Here is a 17,561-nt window from a genome sequence, read left to right on the forward strand (position 1 = left end):
TGTATAATTTTATATAGAAATGAAGAATCTTTGTTCAGTCTTTGTGAGAATTGGAAGCCATTTGGTCTCCAATGTCACAAAAATAAAAAATTAAAACCACAGGGAACATTTTTTTCTCTCCATCTGTTGAGACAAAGTTCTCCTCCTTCTGATAATCGGAGACAAGACGAACGACAACAGACAAAATCACAGCGGGCCTCCGTTTCCCCACGAGTCCTTGCCGTCTCTCCCTCAGCCCACCGCCTTGTGCTTCCCGCCGCAGCACCGGCATGCGACGCCGCAGCGGTAGCACGCCCTTAGCGGCGCGTAGCAGCACATGCACGGCGCCAGCAGCGACAGCGCCACCAGCGCCGTCCAGCGCAGGCAGAAGCGCTCGTCGCTGGTGTCGCAGGAGCAGGGGTCCGAGTAATCCCCCTCCGTGTCCGACATGCAGTGGTACAGCAGGCTGTCCGCGCACCACATGAAGCTGACCCGCCGGATGCATGTCTGAATGGGGTCGGGGGCCTCCTGGCAGCGGCCCCGCCCGTTGTCCTCGTGGTTAAACATGTCCTGGCAGTAAACGCAGCGCGAGCGCTCGCCGTCCTCCTTCCGCCGCTTCCCTTTGGGCTGCTGCGCGGCGCGCGGCTGCACCGTCACCACGGCCCTGCGGCAGCCGCCGCCGCCGCCGCCGCCGCCCGGCTCCAGGCGGCAGCCGGGTTTGCCGTCGCAGGCGCGCCGCACGTCGCAGCTCAGCGGGTACGGGTAGGCGTAGTCGTGTTTGGGCGGCTCGCTCTTGGCGAAGTGGACGTAGGCGTCCAGGTGGTCGGGCTGGGACAGTTTGTCGTGCCGGTAGTCCCCGTAGCCGGTGAACCAGGTGCGCTCGCGGGGGTTGATGCGCACGATCTCCTCGTCCTCCACCTGGAAGCTGACGTGGCGAGGGAACATGTGCACCGCCTGCAGAGACACAGAGGAGACAGAAACCGCTGAAAGACGTCGTCCTCCAGGGGGAAGTCAGCAGGAAGAGGGGAACGCAGCTGCGAACAGCAGTTCTCCTCACTAGGCCTCGTGGGTCATGAACTCTTTAGGGTGTGTCGAGTCAAAGTGTATCTCAACAAACCAGATGTGGCTTTTTACTAGCAATACTATTTTTGTGAGGACATTTATATTTGTGATGTCTGCATTTCTATCTACAATCACAAACCGAGTCAGGTTGAAGTGGATCTTGGGAGCCGGCTCCAGCGGCTCTGCACTCACCTGGTCCAGGAAGTAGTGATCAGCGGGCCGGTGGTGCTCGTAAAAATGTCCCAGGATGCAGTGGTGCCGACGGGCCTCGCAGAAGTTGTGCGGCGCCAGCGTGTGCATCGCCGGCTCTCTCTTCTGGGACGAGTTGGACGAGCTGTCGGTGGCCGTCTGGAGGACAGAGAGGACATTTAGAACGCTGAACACTCAGGTGTGTTGCACCTCTGGCCACACCCCAATCTGTGATGTCACCGCAGGTGTTTTTTGGGCATTTGACCACTGTGACGTTTTGCTATGAGCACTTCACGGGTCTGTTACACGTGGAAAACAGCAGCCGTGCTCGATCCTGTTATCCAAGGATGCGATGACGATGAAAAAACTACACAAAGCCAAAACAAAGATTAATGTCAGTTTTGCCGGCTAGTTCTGTACCAGCATGAGTACCTTCTCCTCCGTGTATGAACTGGAGACTGATATAAGTTGGTTGTTCCTTAAAAATGAGCTTTTTAAGCACGTGTCTACATTGATAACAATGGATTTGAGTGTTCAACACCTGAAGAAGATCATGTGATCTGATCGAAAGCTCTGAAACACAACTTCTCGATGAGAACCAGTCTCTTCTCGTGCAAAGCCGTTAAAAATATAATAAAAAAGAGCTTGAAGAACACTTTTTCTGCGAAACTTGCAGAACGGTGACGAGAGCAAGGAGACTGCAGCTGGCAGGAGGAGGGACAGCAACATTATTTATAACATCTGTAGGACGTACGTCATCCGGGGCTTTATGTTAATCGTAGAACGCATGGCTGCATGTAAAAGGGAATATTATTGAAGTATTCGTTCTCATTAGCTTCTTATGTATATTCTTTATCGGAATAAGGGCAAAAAACGTTTGTAAATGTCGACGCAGTCGTTGACCTTTTGATCTCGACTTATTACCGAGAACTTAACCCACAGTGTGAAAACCTTCTCGTGTTTTTTTTCTCCTCCAGCATCAGCTCTGCTCCTCTCTGAAACCACCTGAGCTTCACTCCCCCAGACCTCTGTGTGCCATTAGTCGAGTCCGAGGAGGAAAAATAAAAGAGCTCCAGAGCAGCGCGGCGGGAAACGACTCTGAAGTCTCCCGTGTTTTTATTGGGCCTGTGCTAAATGAATCCCAGGCTCGGCGCTTTGCGGCCTGCGGCCCTCTGGAGCGCTCGGCGGCGGCGGCGGCGGCGGCGTGCGTTTGGATTGCGTCATCCTCTCGGCCTTTCATGTGGCTCGCTCGGATCGCACAAGAAGAAGACTTCCCCTCAAATAACAAAAAACGGAAAGCGAAAAGCGAATAAACGGCTTTCTCGTCATTTTGCTTTTATTTTACATTTCTGTCGATCTTTTTTTGGACTTGACTTGAGAGTCGAGAAACCCCAGCTTTAGCACATTGGATGAAAATAGTCTTATTAGTTTTATTTGAAACCATTTTGTAATATTGTGAATCCTGTGAGACTTTACTCGTGTTCAGACTTTGGGACACAGCTGTACTTTAAAGTGCTTAAAGCCTCCATAGTTTCATAACTACATCATTTATCCTCCTGCGGTTCCTCCAGCAGCGGCTCGGGATCTCCTCCGTAATCCAGGGGCCTCCAGAGGAAGCACTGCTTCATGGCGGGGAGGGTTTTATTTACTCCTGGCGGCGCTTGATCTACATCCTCATTGTCCTCCAAACCTCTTCAGCGCCTCTGAGTCGAACTCTTCTCGTTCCTCCTTCTCCTCCTCCTCCTCAGGGAGCCAAACTCCAGGCTTGCAGACAGGACGGGTGGGAACGATCTGCAGCCGGGGCGGTTCAGCCACGTTCCCCTCTAAACGAGGCCAGCTATGTAAACAGGCGGCTCGGTGACGGATCGCTGACAGGCTTAGGCTCTCCTCGCTGGACATCCTGCGGAAACGATACACCTTCTTTTCTTTGAAGCCGATGGAAAGACGGAAAAAAACGAAGACCGAAGAAGGAAGCGGGACCTGGTCCCTTCAGAGGAGGATGGAGGCGGAGGAGACGTAAACCCTTAACGACAGTTTAAAGAGCAGGAAGGTGAGATGACATCTGACACCGGCGACCACACCTGTATTGGGTTGGTAGGTTTCCAGAGAAAAGAATTGCAGTTTCCCCCTGTTTTCTAGTCTCTATGCTAAGCTATAAGCTAACCTCGACGTGACTCCAGCTCCGTACATGACACAAAATCATGTGACTTGACCTTCAACTTCTCAATTCCTATGTGGTCTGCACATAGAAAAAAAAAAAAAAAACACAGAGCACAGTGGTTTCTTTCACAAACAAGAAAAGAAATTAGAAAAAATAACCTCTAAGAAAGACAGTGAGGTGTGGTGTGTGTGTGTGTGTGTGTGTGTGTGTGTGTGTGTGTGTGTGTGTGTGTGTGTGTGTGTGTGTGTGTGTGTGTGTGTGTGTGTGTGTGTGTGTAAATGTTCGTGGCCCAAAACACCACAGGATACCAAACCTCCCCCGTTCTTCATGCTTCCTGTCTGACATCCCCGATGGCCCAACACACACACACATGCGCCCCAAAATAACAAAAAACAGCCCCTCCCTATATTTTCCTCCTGATAAAATATAGAAAACTCGAAAGGGACAAACACAGATTCTTTCCAGGAATGTGAATTATTATTCTTTTTTTAATTAAGTAATAAATGGGTCATATTGACGAAAGATGGAGATGAAGTTGGAAAAACGTTTCTCTTTTTTAATATCCCTCAAATGACAAGATCCTGGACATCTAATGCATTCAAGTCTATCGGAGTCATCCTCAGTGTTCGTCAGTGTTTTATCAGCTGGAGGACGAAGAGTTTCTCACCGTGAAGACGTCGTCATCGCCGAGCTCCGCCTCATTCTGCAGCGTCGATGAGGACGTGGTCGAGCCTGGAGGACACACCTTCTTTCATTCATTTGCAGTAACAGTAGTATTTGTAATCACTGTTCAGCTTAGAGATGCCAGGATGGATCAGGTTCTGATCTCAGTTTAAGTTTGGGCTGATCTCACAGAAGCATGTCAAATGAGAACAATCTCATAACAGCACCACACGTGACGGTGGCATGTAATCTGTTAAAATGATGCATCGCTACTATGGAAACAATGACAATGAAAGGTCAAAGAGGCTCATTTGTTACTTAAAACAAAGTTTTGTTGCCTGAACTTAACGAGGTAGTTTTGTTGTTTCAACTAAAAAAGTGATGTAGTTTTAACTTAACAAGTTAGTTTTGTTGTCTCAACTTAACAAAGTAGTTTTGTAGTCTCAACTTAACAAAGTAGTTTTGTAGTCTCAACTTAACAAGTTAGTTTTGTTGTCTCAATTTAACAAAGTAGTTTTGTAGTCTCAACTTAACAAAATAGTTTTGTTGTCTCAACTTAACAAAGTAGTTTTGTAGTCTCAACTTAACAAAGTAGTTTTGTAGTCTCAACTTAACAAAGTAGTTTTGTTGTCTTAACTTAAAGTTGTTTTGTAGTCTCAACTTAACAAGTTAGTTTGTTGTCTTAACTTAACAAAGTAGATTTGTTGTCTTAACTTAACAAAATAGTTTTGTTGTCTTAACTTAAAGTTGTTTTGTTGTCTCAACTTAACAAAATAGTTTTGTTGTCTCAACTTAACAAAGTAGTTTTGTTGTCTTAACTTAAAACGTTATGTTGTCTCAACTTAACAAAATAGTTTTGCTGTCTTAACTTAACAAAGTAGTTTTGCTGTCTTAACTTAACAAAATAGTTTTGTTGTCTTAACTTAAAGTTGTTTTGTTGCCTGAACTTAACAAAGTAGATTTGTTGTCTTAACTTAAAACGTTATGTTGTCTCAACTTAACAAAATAGTTTTGCTGTCTTAACTTAACAAAGTAGTTTTGTAGTCTCAACTTAACTTAAAGTAGTTTTGCTGTCTTAACTTAAAAAGTTATGTTGTCTCAACTTAACTTAAAGTTCTTTTTTTGTCTCAACTTAACAAAATAGTTGTGTTGTCTTAACTTAAAGTTGTTTTGTTGCCTGAACTTAACAAAGTTATTTTGTTGTCTCAACCTAAACTTAATGTTCAAGTATTCGTTGGTGAAATAAGCTTGTTTCCTTATTTCCATCATGTTATCAATGCCATCTATAGAAAAAGCAAAAGGACTGAAACCAGAAGGTAACTGTTAGCAGATAGCTCCATCCATATAGATCTGACTGATTGACTGTTGTTCCTTCTTAGCTAACGAGCTAATACAAGCTAATACATCCACAAATCAGCTGGGTTTTATTTAAATTCACAAAAATATGCAAAGCCAGCAACTTCCCCATAAGTCTTACTCATTTGTACGACATAAATCCTCTTACTGAATCATGGTAAATGATTCTGTAGTTTTCAGTAACATAGTTGCTCTTAAGGTATCCCATACGTTATACTCCTTCTTCTTCTCTGAAGTGTGCGTACCTTCGGTCAGGTCCTCCAAGGCCTTCCTCACCCCGCGGTCGAAGGCTCTGGCGTCGGCCGGGCTCTGGAAGGTCAGACCGCACTTCCTGTTGTCCACTTTCCAGTGGTGGAACGTCGGCGTGGCCTTGGTGTAGACCAGGTCCTTCTTTAAGAAACACTCCAGGATCACCTGCAAAGAAAATCACATTGGACCTGAATAATGAACGTATGGTTCAATACAGTAGAAATTGACAATTTAGGAGTTTTGTGCTGCAGAAAGAAAACTGTAACGCTGCGTTCACAACAAAAGCGGTGCGAATTTTTCACCCGATAGCGGAAATGGTGACTGTTTTCACGGAGATAAGCCCAGTGTGAATGAAGCGAATTAGCGAGAAAACTTACACGAGTAAAGTGTTACGAATACTCACAATGCTTTTAGTGTGAACGCAGCATTAGAAAATCCACAAATGTATGTTGAATAAATAAATGCTAAGACAGCTTTGAATGTTGTATGTTGATGTAAATGTGATGTTGATACCCTAACAAGCCAAAAAGATGAGACTGGAACAACGCCTCTGTTATTTCTTTCTAAACTGTGCAAGAAAACGATGAACTGAGGTCACGTTTTAAAATATCGTTGGAGAAACACTTGTTTGCATGTGGTATTCAGAATAATAGAGGGCTGTGATAATTACATGCAAGGTATTTGACATGTGAGTAACATCATGTTTGTGAAAGTCATATCAACAACCGGACAAAGGATTGTTTTATATGTATACAAGAAGAAGACCTGAGCATCAAAGAAAAGATCCATCTATACAGAAAGAGGAAATCTAAACATTGGGTTGCAAAAGATGTGACTAAAATGTGACTCTTTTATTGACATAAATGGCGCTGCACCGACCTGCTTGTCTTTGAGGCGTTCTCCGTGGATGAGGAAGGTGTTGCGTCCCAGCAGCTCGCTCGCCAGCAGCCTGCACACGCCCACTCTGCTCAGGCAGCCGTCCTGCGCCAACCAGCCGCCACTCGAGTCGTCTCTGGTCATCACCACCGCTTTGACGCGCACAATGTAGCTCTCACTGCAACCGGCCGGAGAGACACACACCAGTCACACCAGTTAGCGAGCGGAAAGGATGGCGGCAACAACTGTTTTTACAATCTAGATATCATTGTTCTGCCAGTTACAAGTACGTCTTGAGTCTTTGCAGTCACGTCCCAAGTCCTAAACCTTTAGATTTGAGTCCTTCACAGGTGATAATGTGCTCTTGACCAAATGTGATGCCATGCTGTTTTGCTTGCAGCTAATGGACGGGCGTTACCATATTTGTGATGTAGAGATGTCGTATACAGAGACCTGTCAATCATAATGTAGCCCCGCCCTAAAGCGTCCCCTGCTTTATGGTCTGTTTGACTCTAAATGACCATCATTTACTAAATGAACATCATGCTGTATTGAAGAAGACTTGAAACTAGAGATTGAGACATGAACTCATGTTTACAATGTTTACTGAGGGAATAAATCAAGAGAGAAGTAGAGTCATTTATATAGACTTCTATACAACCAGAGGAGTCGCCCCCTGGTGGTCAGCAGAGAGAATGCAGCTTTAACACATGAAGCATATACTTCTATACAACCAGAGGAGTCGCCCCCTGGTGGTCAGCAGAGAGAATGCAGCTTTAACACATGAAGCATATACTTCTATACAACCAGAGGAGTCGTCCCCTGATGGTCAGGAGAGAGAGTGCAGTTTTAAAATACATGAAGCATAGACTTCTATACAACCAGAGGAGTCGCACCCTGATGGTCAGGAGAGAGAATGCAGTTTTAAAATACATGAATCATATACTTCTATACAACCAGAGGAGTCGCCCCCTGATGGTCAGGAGAGAGAATGCAGTTTTAAAATACATGAATCATGTACTTCTATACAACCAGAGGAGTCACCCCCTGATGCTCAGAAGAGAGAATGCAGCTTTACAATACATGAAGCAAAGACTTCTATACAACCAGAGGAGTCGCCCCCTGGTGGTCAGGAGAGAGAATGCAGTTTTAACACATGAAGCATATACTTCTATACAACCAGAGGAGTCACCCCCTGATGCTCAGTAGAGAGAATGCAGCTTTACAATACATGAAGCAAAGACTTCTATACAACCAGAGGAGTCGCCCCCTGGTGGTCAGGAGACACTTCCGCATCACCAATGGTGAGCGAGTTCATGTCAGCAGTGTTGTCCAATCAGAACATGCAGCGCTGATAACGAAACCCCGTCCTTTATGTTCTTTACTGAACATAGCATTACTCACCTGAGATCACACACACACACACACACACACACACACACACACACACACACACACACACACACACACACACACACACAGAAGACCAAAGCAAACCCTCGTCAGAAACTGAATCTTCACCCAAAAAGAAATGGAGACGGCGACTGAAGCTCGACTCGAGGTAAAATAAAATAAATAAAAATAACACTCTCTCTCCGTCTTGCCTTTTATACTCAGACATCTCTCGTACATCCTGTTTCCACGGTCACAGTGTCACGCCGGTCTCCGTTGACGACAGGCTGGCGAGCTGTGCTGCCGCACGCCGCCGACGCCACATCCTAACGGGCCTCGCACACACACACACACACACACGTACACACACGTACACACACACACACACACACACACACACACACACACACTGCTTCCCTCCGCTGTGTGATTCAGCCTGCCTGTCAAACAGATGGTGCCCGTGTGTGTGTGTATGTGTGTGTGTGTGTGTGTGTGTGCGTGTAGCATGAGTCATCACTGCATTTGCCGGCAGCGTGCAGTGACACACACACACACACACACACACACACACAGGAGGGACTATATACTGGAGTTTGGTTCCAAAATGAGAGATCCTCCATTTGCAAACAGTGACACCTTCACTTACAAAATGACTGATGATGTAAAATGTATTTTACAGGCTTCAGTCCGTCTTTTTTTTTCGGTGGGGTTTGTCCCTCCAAACACATCGGACCAGACAGAAATCATGTAATGTAAGGTTTATAACAACTCACGGTCTCATTTTTTTAAGTTCTGTCCATCATTTCTATCCGTTAATTTCCACGGTTCCATGTGGCTGATCCATAAAGATCAATTAAAACTTAAATAGAGAGAATTCATGTGGTGGAAAGTCAGCAGAGAGACTTTCCACTGAGTTTGAGAGGCGGTGATGAGACTCGACTCAACAGTCACATGACCGCTGTACGTTTCAGCTTCACCATGAACGCCTTTATCAAATATAATGAAATCCATTTCAGAGCCTTAAAATGGTTGTATAGAAGTCTATATAAATGACTCTACTTCTCTTGATTTATTCCCTCAGTAAACATTGTAAACATGAGTTTATGTCTCAATCTCTAGTTTCAAGTCTTCTTCAATACAGCATGATGTTCATTTAGTAAATTATGGTCATTTAGAGTCAAACAGACCATAAAGCAGGGGACGCTTTAGGGCGGGGCTTACTGTGATTGACAGGTCACTACCAGAGTCGTATACAGCGTTGCTCCTCAACACTCCAAAGACGGTCACTTTCGTTCACTGCTTGCAAAAACACAAGATGCTGACGGACAAAACCCAGAACAGGAACCTTTGTTGGATCAAATGTTCCGATCGTTCCCACATGAAGTCCACACCTGAGATCTGAACTCTATGTGAGCCTGAACACCTGGCCATGTGTGGTCTGACTCCGGATGATCGGATCCCGGTGAGAGCCAGATCCGATCTCAGAGCGCGCAGACTTCTCGTGATCGGATGACAAAAGTGGCATTAAAAATACAGGCGTGACCGCGGCCTGAAACTTTAATTTGCGACTTTAATATGTGCATCATAAAAGATGCAATGTTCCAGTCAGCATCCGTACATTTGTCTGAATGGCTCCATTGTGATGTAGCTCTCTCTCTCTCTCTCTGTGTGTTATATAATATCACACACACACACACACACACACACACACACACACACACACACACACACACACACACACACACACACACAGGTCCTTCCAGGTTAGAAAATGTAGGTTGAATGTTCGTGGGAGGACTGCTCTCATCAGGTGTGTGTGTGTGTGTGTGTGTGTGTGTGTGTGTGTGTGTGTGTGTGTGTGTGTGTGTGTGTGTGTGTGTAACAGGTGTCTCAGTGCTGAGAAGGTCAAACGTTTATATAGTACAACGCCCACCTCCACCCGGACAGGTGTGGTGATGTAACCCGACTGACTCGTTTGTTCGTGAGAATTTTCTCAAAGTCGGTTCGGCCGATCGAATCAATCGAAACTCTTTTCGCCTTTGTGAAACACGCACTGATAAGATGGTGGCGTGTAGAAAAGTACAATGTTTCTTCAGCAACTAGACAGAAACGAGTATAAATAGTCTCATCCTTGCATCTCACTAGGTGCATTCTGGGCTTTTTAATTGTTTTATTATTTTGCATGTGGAATACTTTTTGGCAAGGGTATGTGTTTTTTTTCTTCTTCTAATTTTGGAGGCTTAGTATAATATGTTTATTATAAACTGTGTATCCAAAATCAGACACAAATGTTCCCATTGAAACCCATTAAAATCACAATTTGGGATCTCAGGGCCATTATAGTGTAAAATCATTATATTATACCAGGCTTTCAATCTTGACGCCTTCAAAATTACAGTTTTAATTATTTCCACCACCTTTTCTCATGTTTGCTCAATAGTCTAAATACATGCTATTGTTCCTGCACAAAAAAATCCAGCTCATATGTTTTGTTCATTTGAAAAAAAGATTTGAACCTGAAAAATCAAGTTTTGTTGTTGAACTTTGAAAAATGATACATCTTTTTCAATTTTCAGTAACAGATTATATATTTTCAACTTTCACTCTTTTTTTCTTTTTTTTTCCGGTTCAAAACTTTTTTTCCGTTTCAGATCGGTTTTCGGTCCTGAAAAAAAAAATCTGAATCTGAAAAAAAGTTTTGAACCTGAAAAAAATATTTGAACCCGGAAAACTGTAAAAAAGATATTAATTTACAAAGTTCAACAACAAAACTAGATATTTCAGGTTCAAATCTTTTTTTAAATGAACAAAACATATGACCTGGATTTAGCTCCGTACACACTCTGCTACTCCGATGCTTTGGCATCTTGATCCTCTGTATTTATTTATCACTGCCGCTTAGTTTGCTGACGGTCAACAGGAAACACAACTTGAAACAAGAGAGAGATCCATATGCTGAGAGTTTTATGGTCATTCACACTTTAGTACAAAAACACGAAATTAAGTTTTGTTCTTCACTTGTTTGTTGATTTTCAGACTCAAAGTCAAAACTACACATGATCTACTTTGTGCAATGACATCATGCGAAATGTCCAACCGCCTCCATCTAATATTGATTCCGGTGGTTGGAAACCAGAGCTGGTTTGAAGGGGCGAAAAGAAGCGGCGGCAGGAAGTGCGTGTTTGTCCGGTGAACTCCAGACGGTTCTGCCGCCGCAGCGGGGGACGTTCTGTCTTCCTCCAGTCGAAGTGGTGCCTGAGTCCTTAAAAAAGAAACGTGTCCTTGGTTCCTGTGGTGGGAACAGGCTGCGCGTAGTTATTTATGGGCGGCCCGGTGTGGCCCACAAACCGCCAGTTGGACATCCCTGCCCTCAAACAGCCCTGTCCTCAGAGGACACGCGGTAATGAAACGGCTGCCTAGAGCACTTTAACAACAGTGTGTGGATGCACTTAAACAAACAGCATCACACACACACACACACACACACACACACACACACACACACACACACACACACACACACACACACACACAGTTGACCAGAGATGCAGATAATAGCCTCTGGTGGTCTGTTTGCTCCATTATCACGAAAGACACACAGTACATAACTACACAGAATGCTCCCACAGGAACACACGTGTTGTCAATCACACACACACACACACACACACACACACACACACACACACACACACACACACACACACACACAAAGTCCATCCGGCCTCATGACTTCATCATCATCAGCGTGGAAAACCTTGTGTCTCGGAGGTCTGGATCAGCAGATGGTGTTTGATTCGCTCTCGAAAAACAACAAACTTCCCAACGACTTCCCTCCCTGTGCGAGATGTTGGTCATGTTTTAGAGGTTGTTGGTTTTTATTTTGGGGGTTGTGTTATGTGTGAAACGTGAGCGGCGGTGAAGTCAGTCCGCATCGACCCAAAAAGGAAATCCATCTTCCATTAGTGGCGTCAGACCCGGCGCTCCAGGTGACGGGCAGCAGGCAGCCGGGTCCTCAGACCTCAGAGGTTGTATGATGCGGCTAAACGCAGCGGGTTGCAGCCAAAACCCAAATCTTTGTTGTGTCTAAGATGCGATGAGAATAAAGCGTCTTATCGTAGCTCACCAGAGAGCGTTTGGGAGACTGAAATGTTCCCAGGAATTCATGATTTGGTGGTCAAAGACATTCAAATCTGGTTGAATGTGTTTGAAAATAAATGTTTCAGACACTCCAACAGCATCTCAATGACTATATTTCAACTTTACCTTGAAATAAAGTCATTATAATGGTGTTTATACATAAAAATCACTACCGTAAAAGTCGGGTTACATGCTAATACCAGTGTCCCCGTCTGTAGCCAGCTGGCACTCATGCTAGTTCCCCCACTAACTTCCGCTAGCTCTCTGCTAACTTCCGCTAGCTCTCCGCTAGCTCCCCGACAACCAACGAAGGTAGTGGGACCAGCCTCGGCTCGACGCCCGACTTGGGCAGAGGGGCCGCCGGCAGTAGCAGCAGTGGGGCGCTAGCAGCAGCAGCGGGGAGCTAGCAGCAGCAGCGGGGAGCTAGCAGCAGCAGCGGGGAGCTAGCAGCAGCGCTAGCTAGCACTGCTCCTAGCTTGCTACAGCGGGACACTGACCGGAGGTAGGAGCGGCTTGCAACCCGACTTTACCGGTAATTTAGCCCAGTTGGACATACAAATATACATGAATTATTGTATAATACTCCTTTTAACCTTTCACACAGAGAGAAATAGTCCATTTCGTGGGTATACTCGCAAAATACTGGAAGTGATCAGTCCATCGGCTAATATGTACGAACATGTTTGTATACGAGGATATGGACAGTTAGTAAAGTCCATTTCTGTTTCTGTTTACATCTCATAAACAACAGCTTACAGGGAGAAAGTAGCAAAACTCCCAGAAACAACCGGGCAGTTTAATGGTTATGATTTAATGATCGTGTTCCTCATATTCATCCGCCTGTGACTTTTATTCTGGTAAACCTGGAGTTCAAAGCGTCACTTCACCGTCCCGTTATTCTCATGAAACATCCATCTTGTTTATGTGACGCTTGTCCGGTGCAAACTTTCAGCGCTTGTTTTTCTTTTCCCTTTCACGCTGCAACTCATCTGCTGTTCATCGTGTTCGTGTTTCTGCGTCTTCGGATCTTTTCGCTCTACAGTTGTTTGTTTTCCATTGGTGTCATGGGTAAAACTGTTTATTGTTTACATATAGACAAAATCAATCAGCCCTATTTAAAAATAATCTATTTTTTCACATGTTTTTAGTAATAAAATGTTGTATAAATGAGGCTGTGAATGATATTTGAACAAACCTCTCTGTAGAAACCTTCAGAATATAGAGAGGAATGAAACTGGAACGTTTGGAGTATGTAAGAGTTGCTGAAGTGGAGATTTATGACTCAGAGAACGGCCTTTAAAGATATATTACAAATATACATAGAGGTGAATAGGGTAAATACATGCACTAATAGATATAACCATACAACTTCCCCAGTTGATTAGTGACAATTTGTATTACAAGTTTTCTGAAATTGTATGTTTTAAGATGCAAATTTTCCGTTTGTGAATTTAGGATAAATCTACAGGCGGAAAACAGACAAAGTAGTCAAATAAACGGCTAAATGTGTATTTTGGATGTTTTCTTTCCACTGGCCTGACAAATAATCATAGCCTGAGCTAAATAATGATTATTTTGAATCACGTTAAATATCCGTCTCCCCCTCTACGACCCGCTGAAGGCACCAGCCGCTCAGATGGAGGTCAGCGCTGATATCAAATCGATGTCGTCCTGTGTGGGTGGAGCCGGAGCACCGGGGCACCGCTGCCCGCTGACCTTTCCTCAAAGTCATTTCCTCCCTCCTCCCTCCTCCCTCCTCCCCTCCTCCCTCCCCGGCGCTATCGACAGCTCTCTGTGGGCCGGTCCGGGGGCATCGGTTTGCCGGATCAATAAGAAACACCCTCACATGAACGCCTCTGTGAGGGGCGAGGGAAGAGTTTCGGTTCCTCGGCGTCCAATGAAATCCAAGAATGCTCCAAACAAAAACAATGACAGCTCCCGAGGTATCGGATCCCCTCGCGCTCGTTGGTGAAGCTGCAGAGATGCTGCTGCTGTTGTTGTTGTTGACTAGACGAGGACACCGCTTCACCTCAGCAGGACTGTGCTCACTCAGTTTTGTCCATCTCTTGATTTGTTTGACTCTAATTTCTCAATATCACTGCAAATGAGAGAGGTTTCGATGAAGATTTAGAGCTATTTTATGATGATTTTAACGTTTGTTAAGAGTATTTTATTAGTAAAGGATATATTAGTAGCTGGACAGAATGAAATGTATATTTTGGAGCGGATATTAGTTTAATAAACGGATATAACGGTATCTGTATCTGAAGAATGGCGGCAGTATGAAATTTAGAAACGCCGTTACGTCCTTAAAGAAGATTAATCTGTCGACATAATAAAAAACAATGACAGGAAAAAGCTTCTTCTGTAGGTTCCATTGCATGAAGACCAAAAAAACCCTCGGGTTAAATAAGATTTAAAAAAATAGGGCTGCACAATTCATTGAAACTTCATCAAAATCTCAATACGGCTTACTGCAATTTTCCAATCGCAGGATGCGCATTTTTTTTTATAAAAGGCGTTAAATGTGTTTCCAAATACCATTTTGAATCAATTATTGTCGCGCTGCAGAGACGTCCTTCACATCATGGTCTACTGGAAATTGGAATTTGGATATGTTTTCACAATTGTTCATCCCTAAAATAATCCCATCAGCATTAAAATATGTTTCATAGGGACTCAGCCCTACAAAAAAGAACAGCCTTTTTTATGTTTATTCCTTCAGAAAGAATTACAAAGTCTCACCAAAATTTCCACCGAGCCTGAAGCTCATTTCATACTTTTAAAGGAGACCCAGACGACTGTATCAACAGATTTTAGTGGGTCAATAAAAGTGAAACTAAAGGTTTGAAGGGAGATCAAAAACCGGATTTCAACAAGTGACCACATCGGGAAAACAAACGAGCGGCCTGCTACCTGCTTCTGTCTGCGGCCCGGTGCAGTCTGGGTAAACATTTCACAAGTCCAGCCTTTTATCTTGGCTGAACGCGGCCGCATGAGTCATGAGTCATGAGTCAGGCGCCCAAAGGGAAAGGTGGCCCGCTTCGCCAGGTGGCCTCCGCCCGAGACAAAACAATCCACACGCGATGCAGCTTGTAGTTCTTTATTACAATGAAGTGACGACGTCTAGATGTCCGGAGGCTGCCAGCTCGTTTCGGACAGTCACCTGGACTCTGCTGACGTCTGAAGTCGAGTGTTTGTACCCTCCTGGCTGCATCTCGCTCGGAAAATAACGTTTGACTGTTTGTGGCCTCGACGCATCCGAGAAACGAGCGCTTAACGACTTAAATATTCAACCTGGGCCCCTGTGTTCGCCTCTTTGTGTGTGTCTTAGTGGCTAATGGGTGCAACCATTGGTTTGCTATTGTGTCATGTGACTTGACTTGAGAGCTGGAGAGAGGAGTCCAGGTGTCTAAAAGATTGTTTTTATGTCTATTCAGCTCTATTTCAACAACGTGGATGTGACGCGGGATTTCAGAACGAGACTTCTTCAAGCGAGACGCACAAAAACGAACAGACCTCATCAAGCGAAACCAGACAGATTATATATATATATATAAATATATATCTGCAGCTTTGGTGGACGTGTATATTGATGGCGAGGAGTTACACGATTACATTGCAGCGTTCTCCTTCAATACTGGACTTCATTACTCACTCAATTACACATAAAACATGGGGAAATATGGTTAAAGAAATGACAGAATTACCCTTTAACTGCTCATGAAACAGTAAAAAGTGAACCCTTCAGTTTTAGGCCTTTTTCTCGATTTTACATAATTTCTTAAATTCACCTTTTAAAGGCACTTGCATATGTGATGCATACCCATGTGTTCCATCTAAAATTGCAGAACAATCTCAGCCCTATATATATAATGAGGCACAATTGTCATAAGGCACAAGTGTAAAGTGATAATATGGCCCTCAAGCTGAAAAATGGAAGTTAGATTTTTTTTAATTCTTAATTTCTCTTGTTAAAACAAAACTTTACTCATGTGGACGAAACGTTTTGATGCTTGAACTTGGTTTACCAAAGGTCTTAGGTTCACAAAAGCAGTGGAATATATGAATAAAATGATAGAAACATGTAAATAAATGTTTAAAACCAAATGTCTGCTCCTTTGCCTCGCAATCACTGAGACGAAGGATAACACGATAACTTTCTATAGTCATAAAATCCTTCCTGGTTTAAATATTAACTCGCTGTGCCTCACTAATGAAGGCGGCTCCAGCTCTTTACAGACATGTCTTTATTGCTGCAGCAACTCCTATTGGCAATAAACCCGATAAACTGGAGTCCTACCGTCTCATCTGTGGGACGTTTTTTCTTCTTCTTTTGGGTAATTAACTAATACCAAACCCCTTCAGAGATGGAATAATCCCGCTTTAGTTGAACTGGTCACACAGCCTGTAGGCATATGCACCCTGATGATGAGTCACAACACACAGTGGCCTCATTTGAAGGGGGTCATGAGCCAGAGAGGCCGCCTCATACTGGCGGAGGAACCGGGAACCAGCTGTGTTCACGAAGGAAGGGACGTGCAAACATGCCATCAAGCCGAAGGCATGTTGGGATGCTCTCATGTCTGCAGAAACCTCCTCTGCCTGCTCATGTCCAGTCCATCATGATGCAAACGGCCTCTCTGTTATGACCGTATCACAATCTGCAGGAGGCATGCGCACGTTTCTCCTTCCTGTGGAATCTCTCCGACCTCAACCAACCTCTCCACAAGGAGGAGGAGGAAGATGAGGAGGAGGAGGAGGAGGCCCCCATGCACCCCCTCAACACTCGAGCCCATAACAACATATCAGGACCAATCCCTGTCTCCATGTGATCGATGCACAAGCGGCGGCGCGCCAATAAGCAGCTCATCTTAAATAACTTAACTCATAATAATGATGCGGTGTGTTTTTGGTGTGATTGTTCCTCATTGTTCTCAGGATACTCACTCGTCTGGTCGCGTGTCCTCGCTCATGTTTTTCCGCTTCACCTCCGGTCGCAGTGGGCTCGCGCCGCGGCGGCACTGCGCGCGGTCTGCATGCCTCCGCGCCCCGCAGCGGCAGAAGCGGCGCGCGGATCCGGTTCCGTCCCGCTCCGCGCTGCGCTCTTGAATCCCGATGTGCGCGATGTGTTCTCGGATCTCCGTCTCCCTCCCCACACCCCCCCTCACCTCCTCCTCCTCCTCCTCCTCCTCCTCCTCCAACACCACTACCTCCTCTTCTTCTGTTTCTTCTTCTTCTTCCTCTTCTCCTTTCACTCCTCAATTACTGGAGCGCATCCGAAGAGGCGCATCCGATCTCCTCTCCCACCTCCTCCTGCTCCTACGCCTTTTCTTCGTCTTCTTCCTCCTCCTCCTCCTCCTCCTCCTCCTCCTCCGCCTCCTCCTCCTCCTCCTCCTCCTCCGCCGCCTCCTCTACCTCCTCCCCCGCCGGACCTGGCTGGAATGCGGTGACCGAAAATGGTGCGCTGGTATCGGTGAGGATGGCCCCGGAC

The 17,561-nt window shown here is 45.1% G+C and overlaps 1 protein-coding gene across 1 annotated transcript in view; it reads right to left on the reverse strand.

Moving 5' to 3' along the window:
• spred2a (sprouty related EVH1 domain containing 2a) overlaps positions 1 to 17,178 on the reverse strand; it is a 17,777-nt gene extending 599 nt beyond the window's left edge. The window contains exons 1-6 of the mRNA XM_079219672.1: positions 17,018 to 17,178; positions 6,539 to 6,713; positions 5,656 to 5,824; positions 4,059 to 4,123; positions 1,234 to 1,389; positions 1 to 933 (exon numbers count right to left, since the gene is read on the reverse strand). The exon at positions 1 to 933 is cut by the window's left edge and continues 599 nt beyond it. Coding sequence (XP_079075798.1) covers positions 232 to 933; positions 1,234 to 1,389; positions 4,059 to 4,123; positions 5,656 to 5,824; positions 6,539 to 6,713; positions 17,018 to 17,043 — 1,293 coding nt within the window. The 5' untranslated portion in view covers positions 17,044 to 17,178 and the 3' untranslated portion in view covers positions 1 to 231. The remainder of the gene's footprint in view (positions 934 to 1,233; positions 1,390 to 4,058; positions 4,124 to 5,655; positions 5,825 to 6,538; positions 6,714 to 17,017) is intronic.
• Positions 17,179 to 17,561: the final 383 nt, after the last annotated feature.

The sequence above is a fragment of the Taurulus bubalis genome (assembly GCF_910589615.1).
Source record: "Taurulus bubalis genome assembly, chromosome: 6".
NCBI classification, from domain to species: Eukaryota; Metazoa; Chordata; class Actinopteri; order Perciformes; family Cottidae; genus Taurulus; species Taurulus bubalis.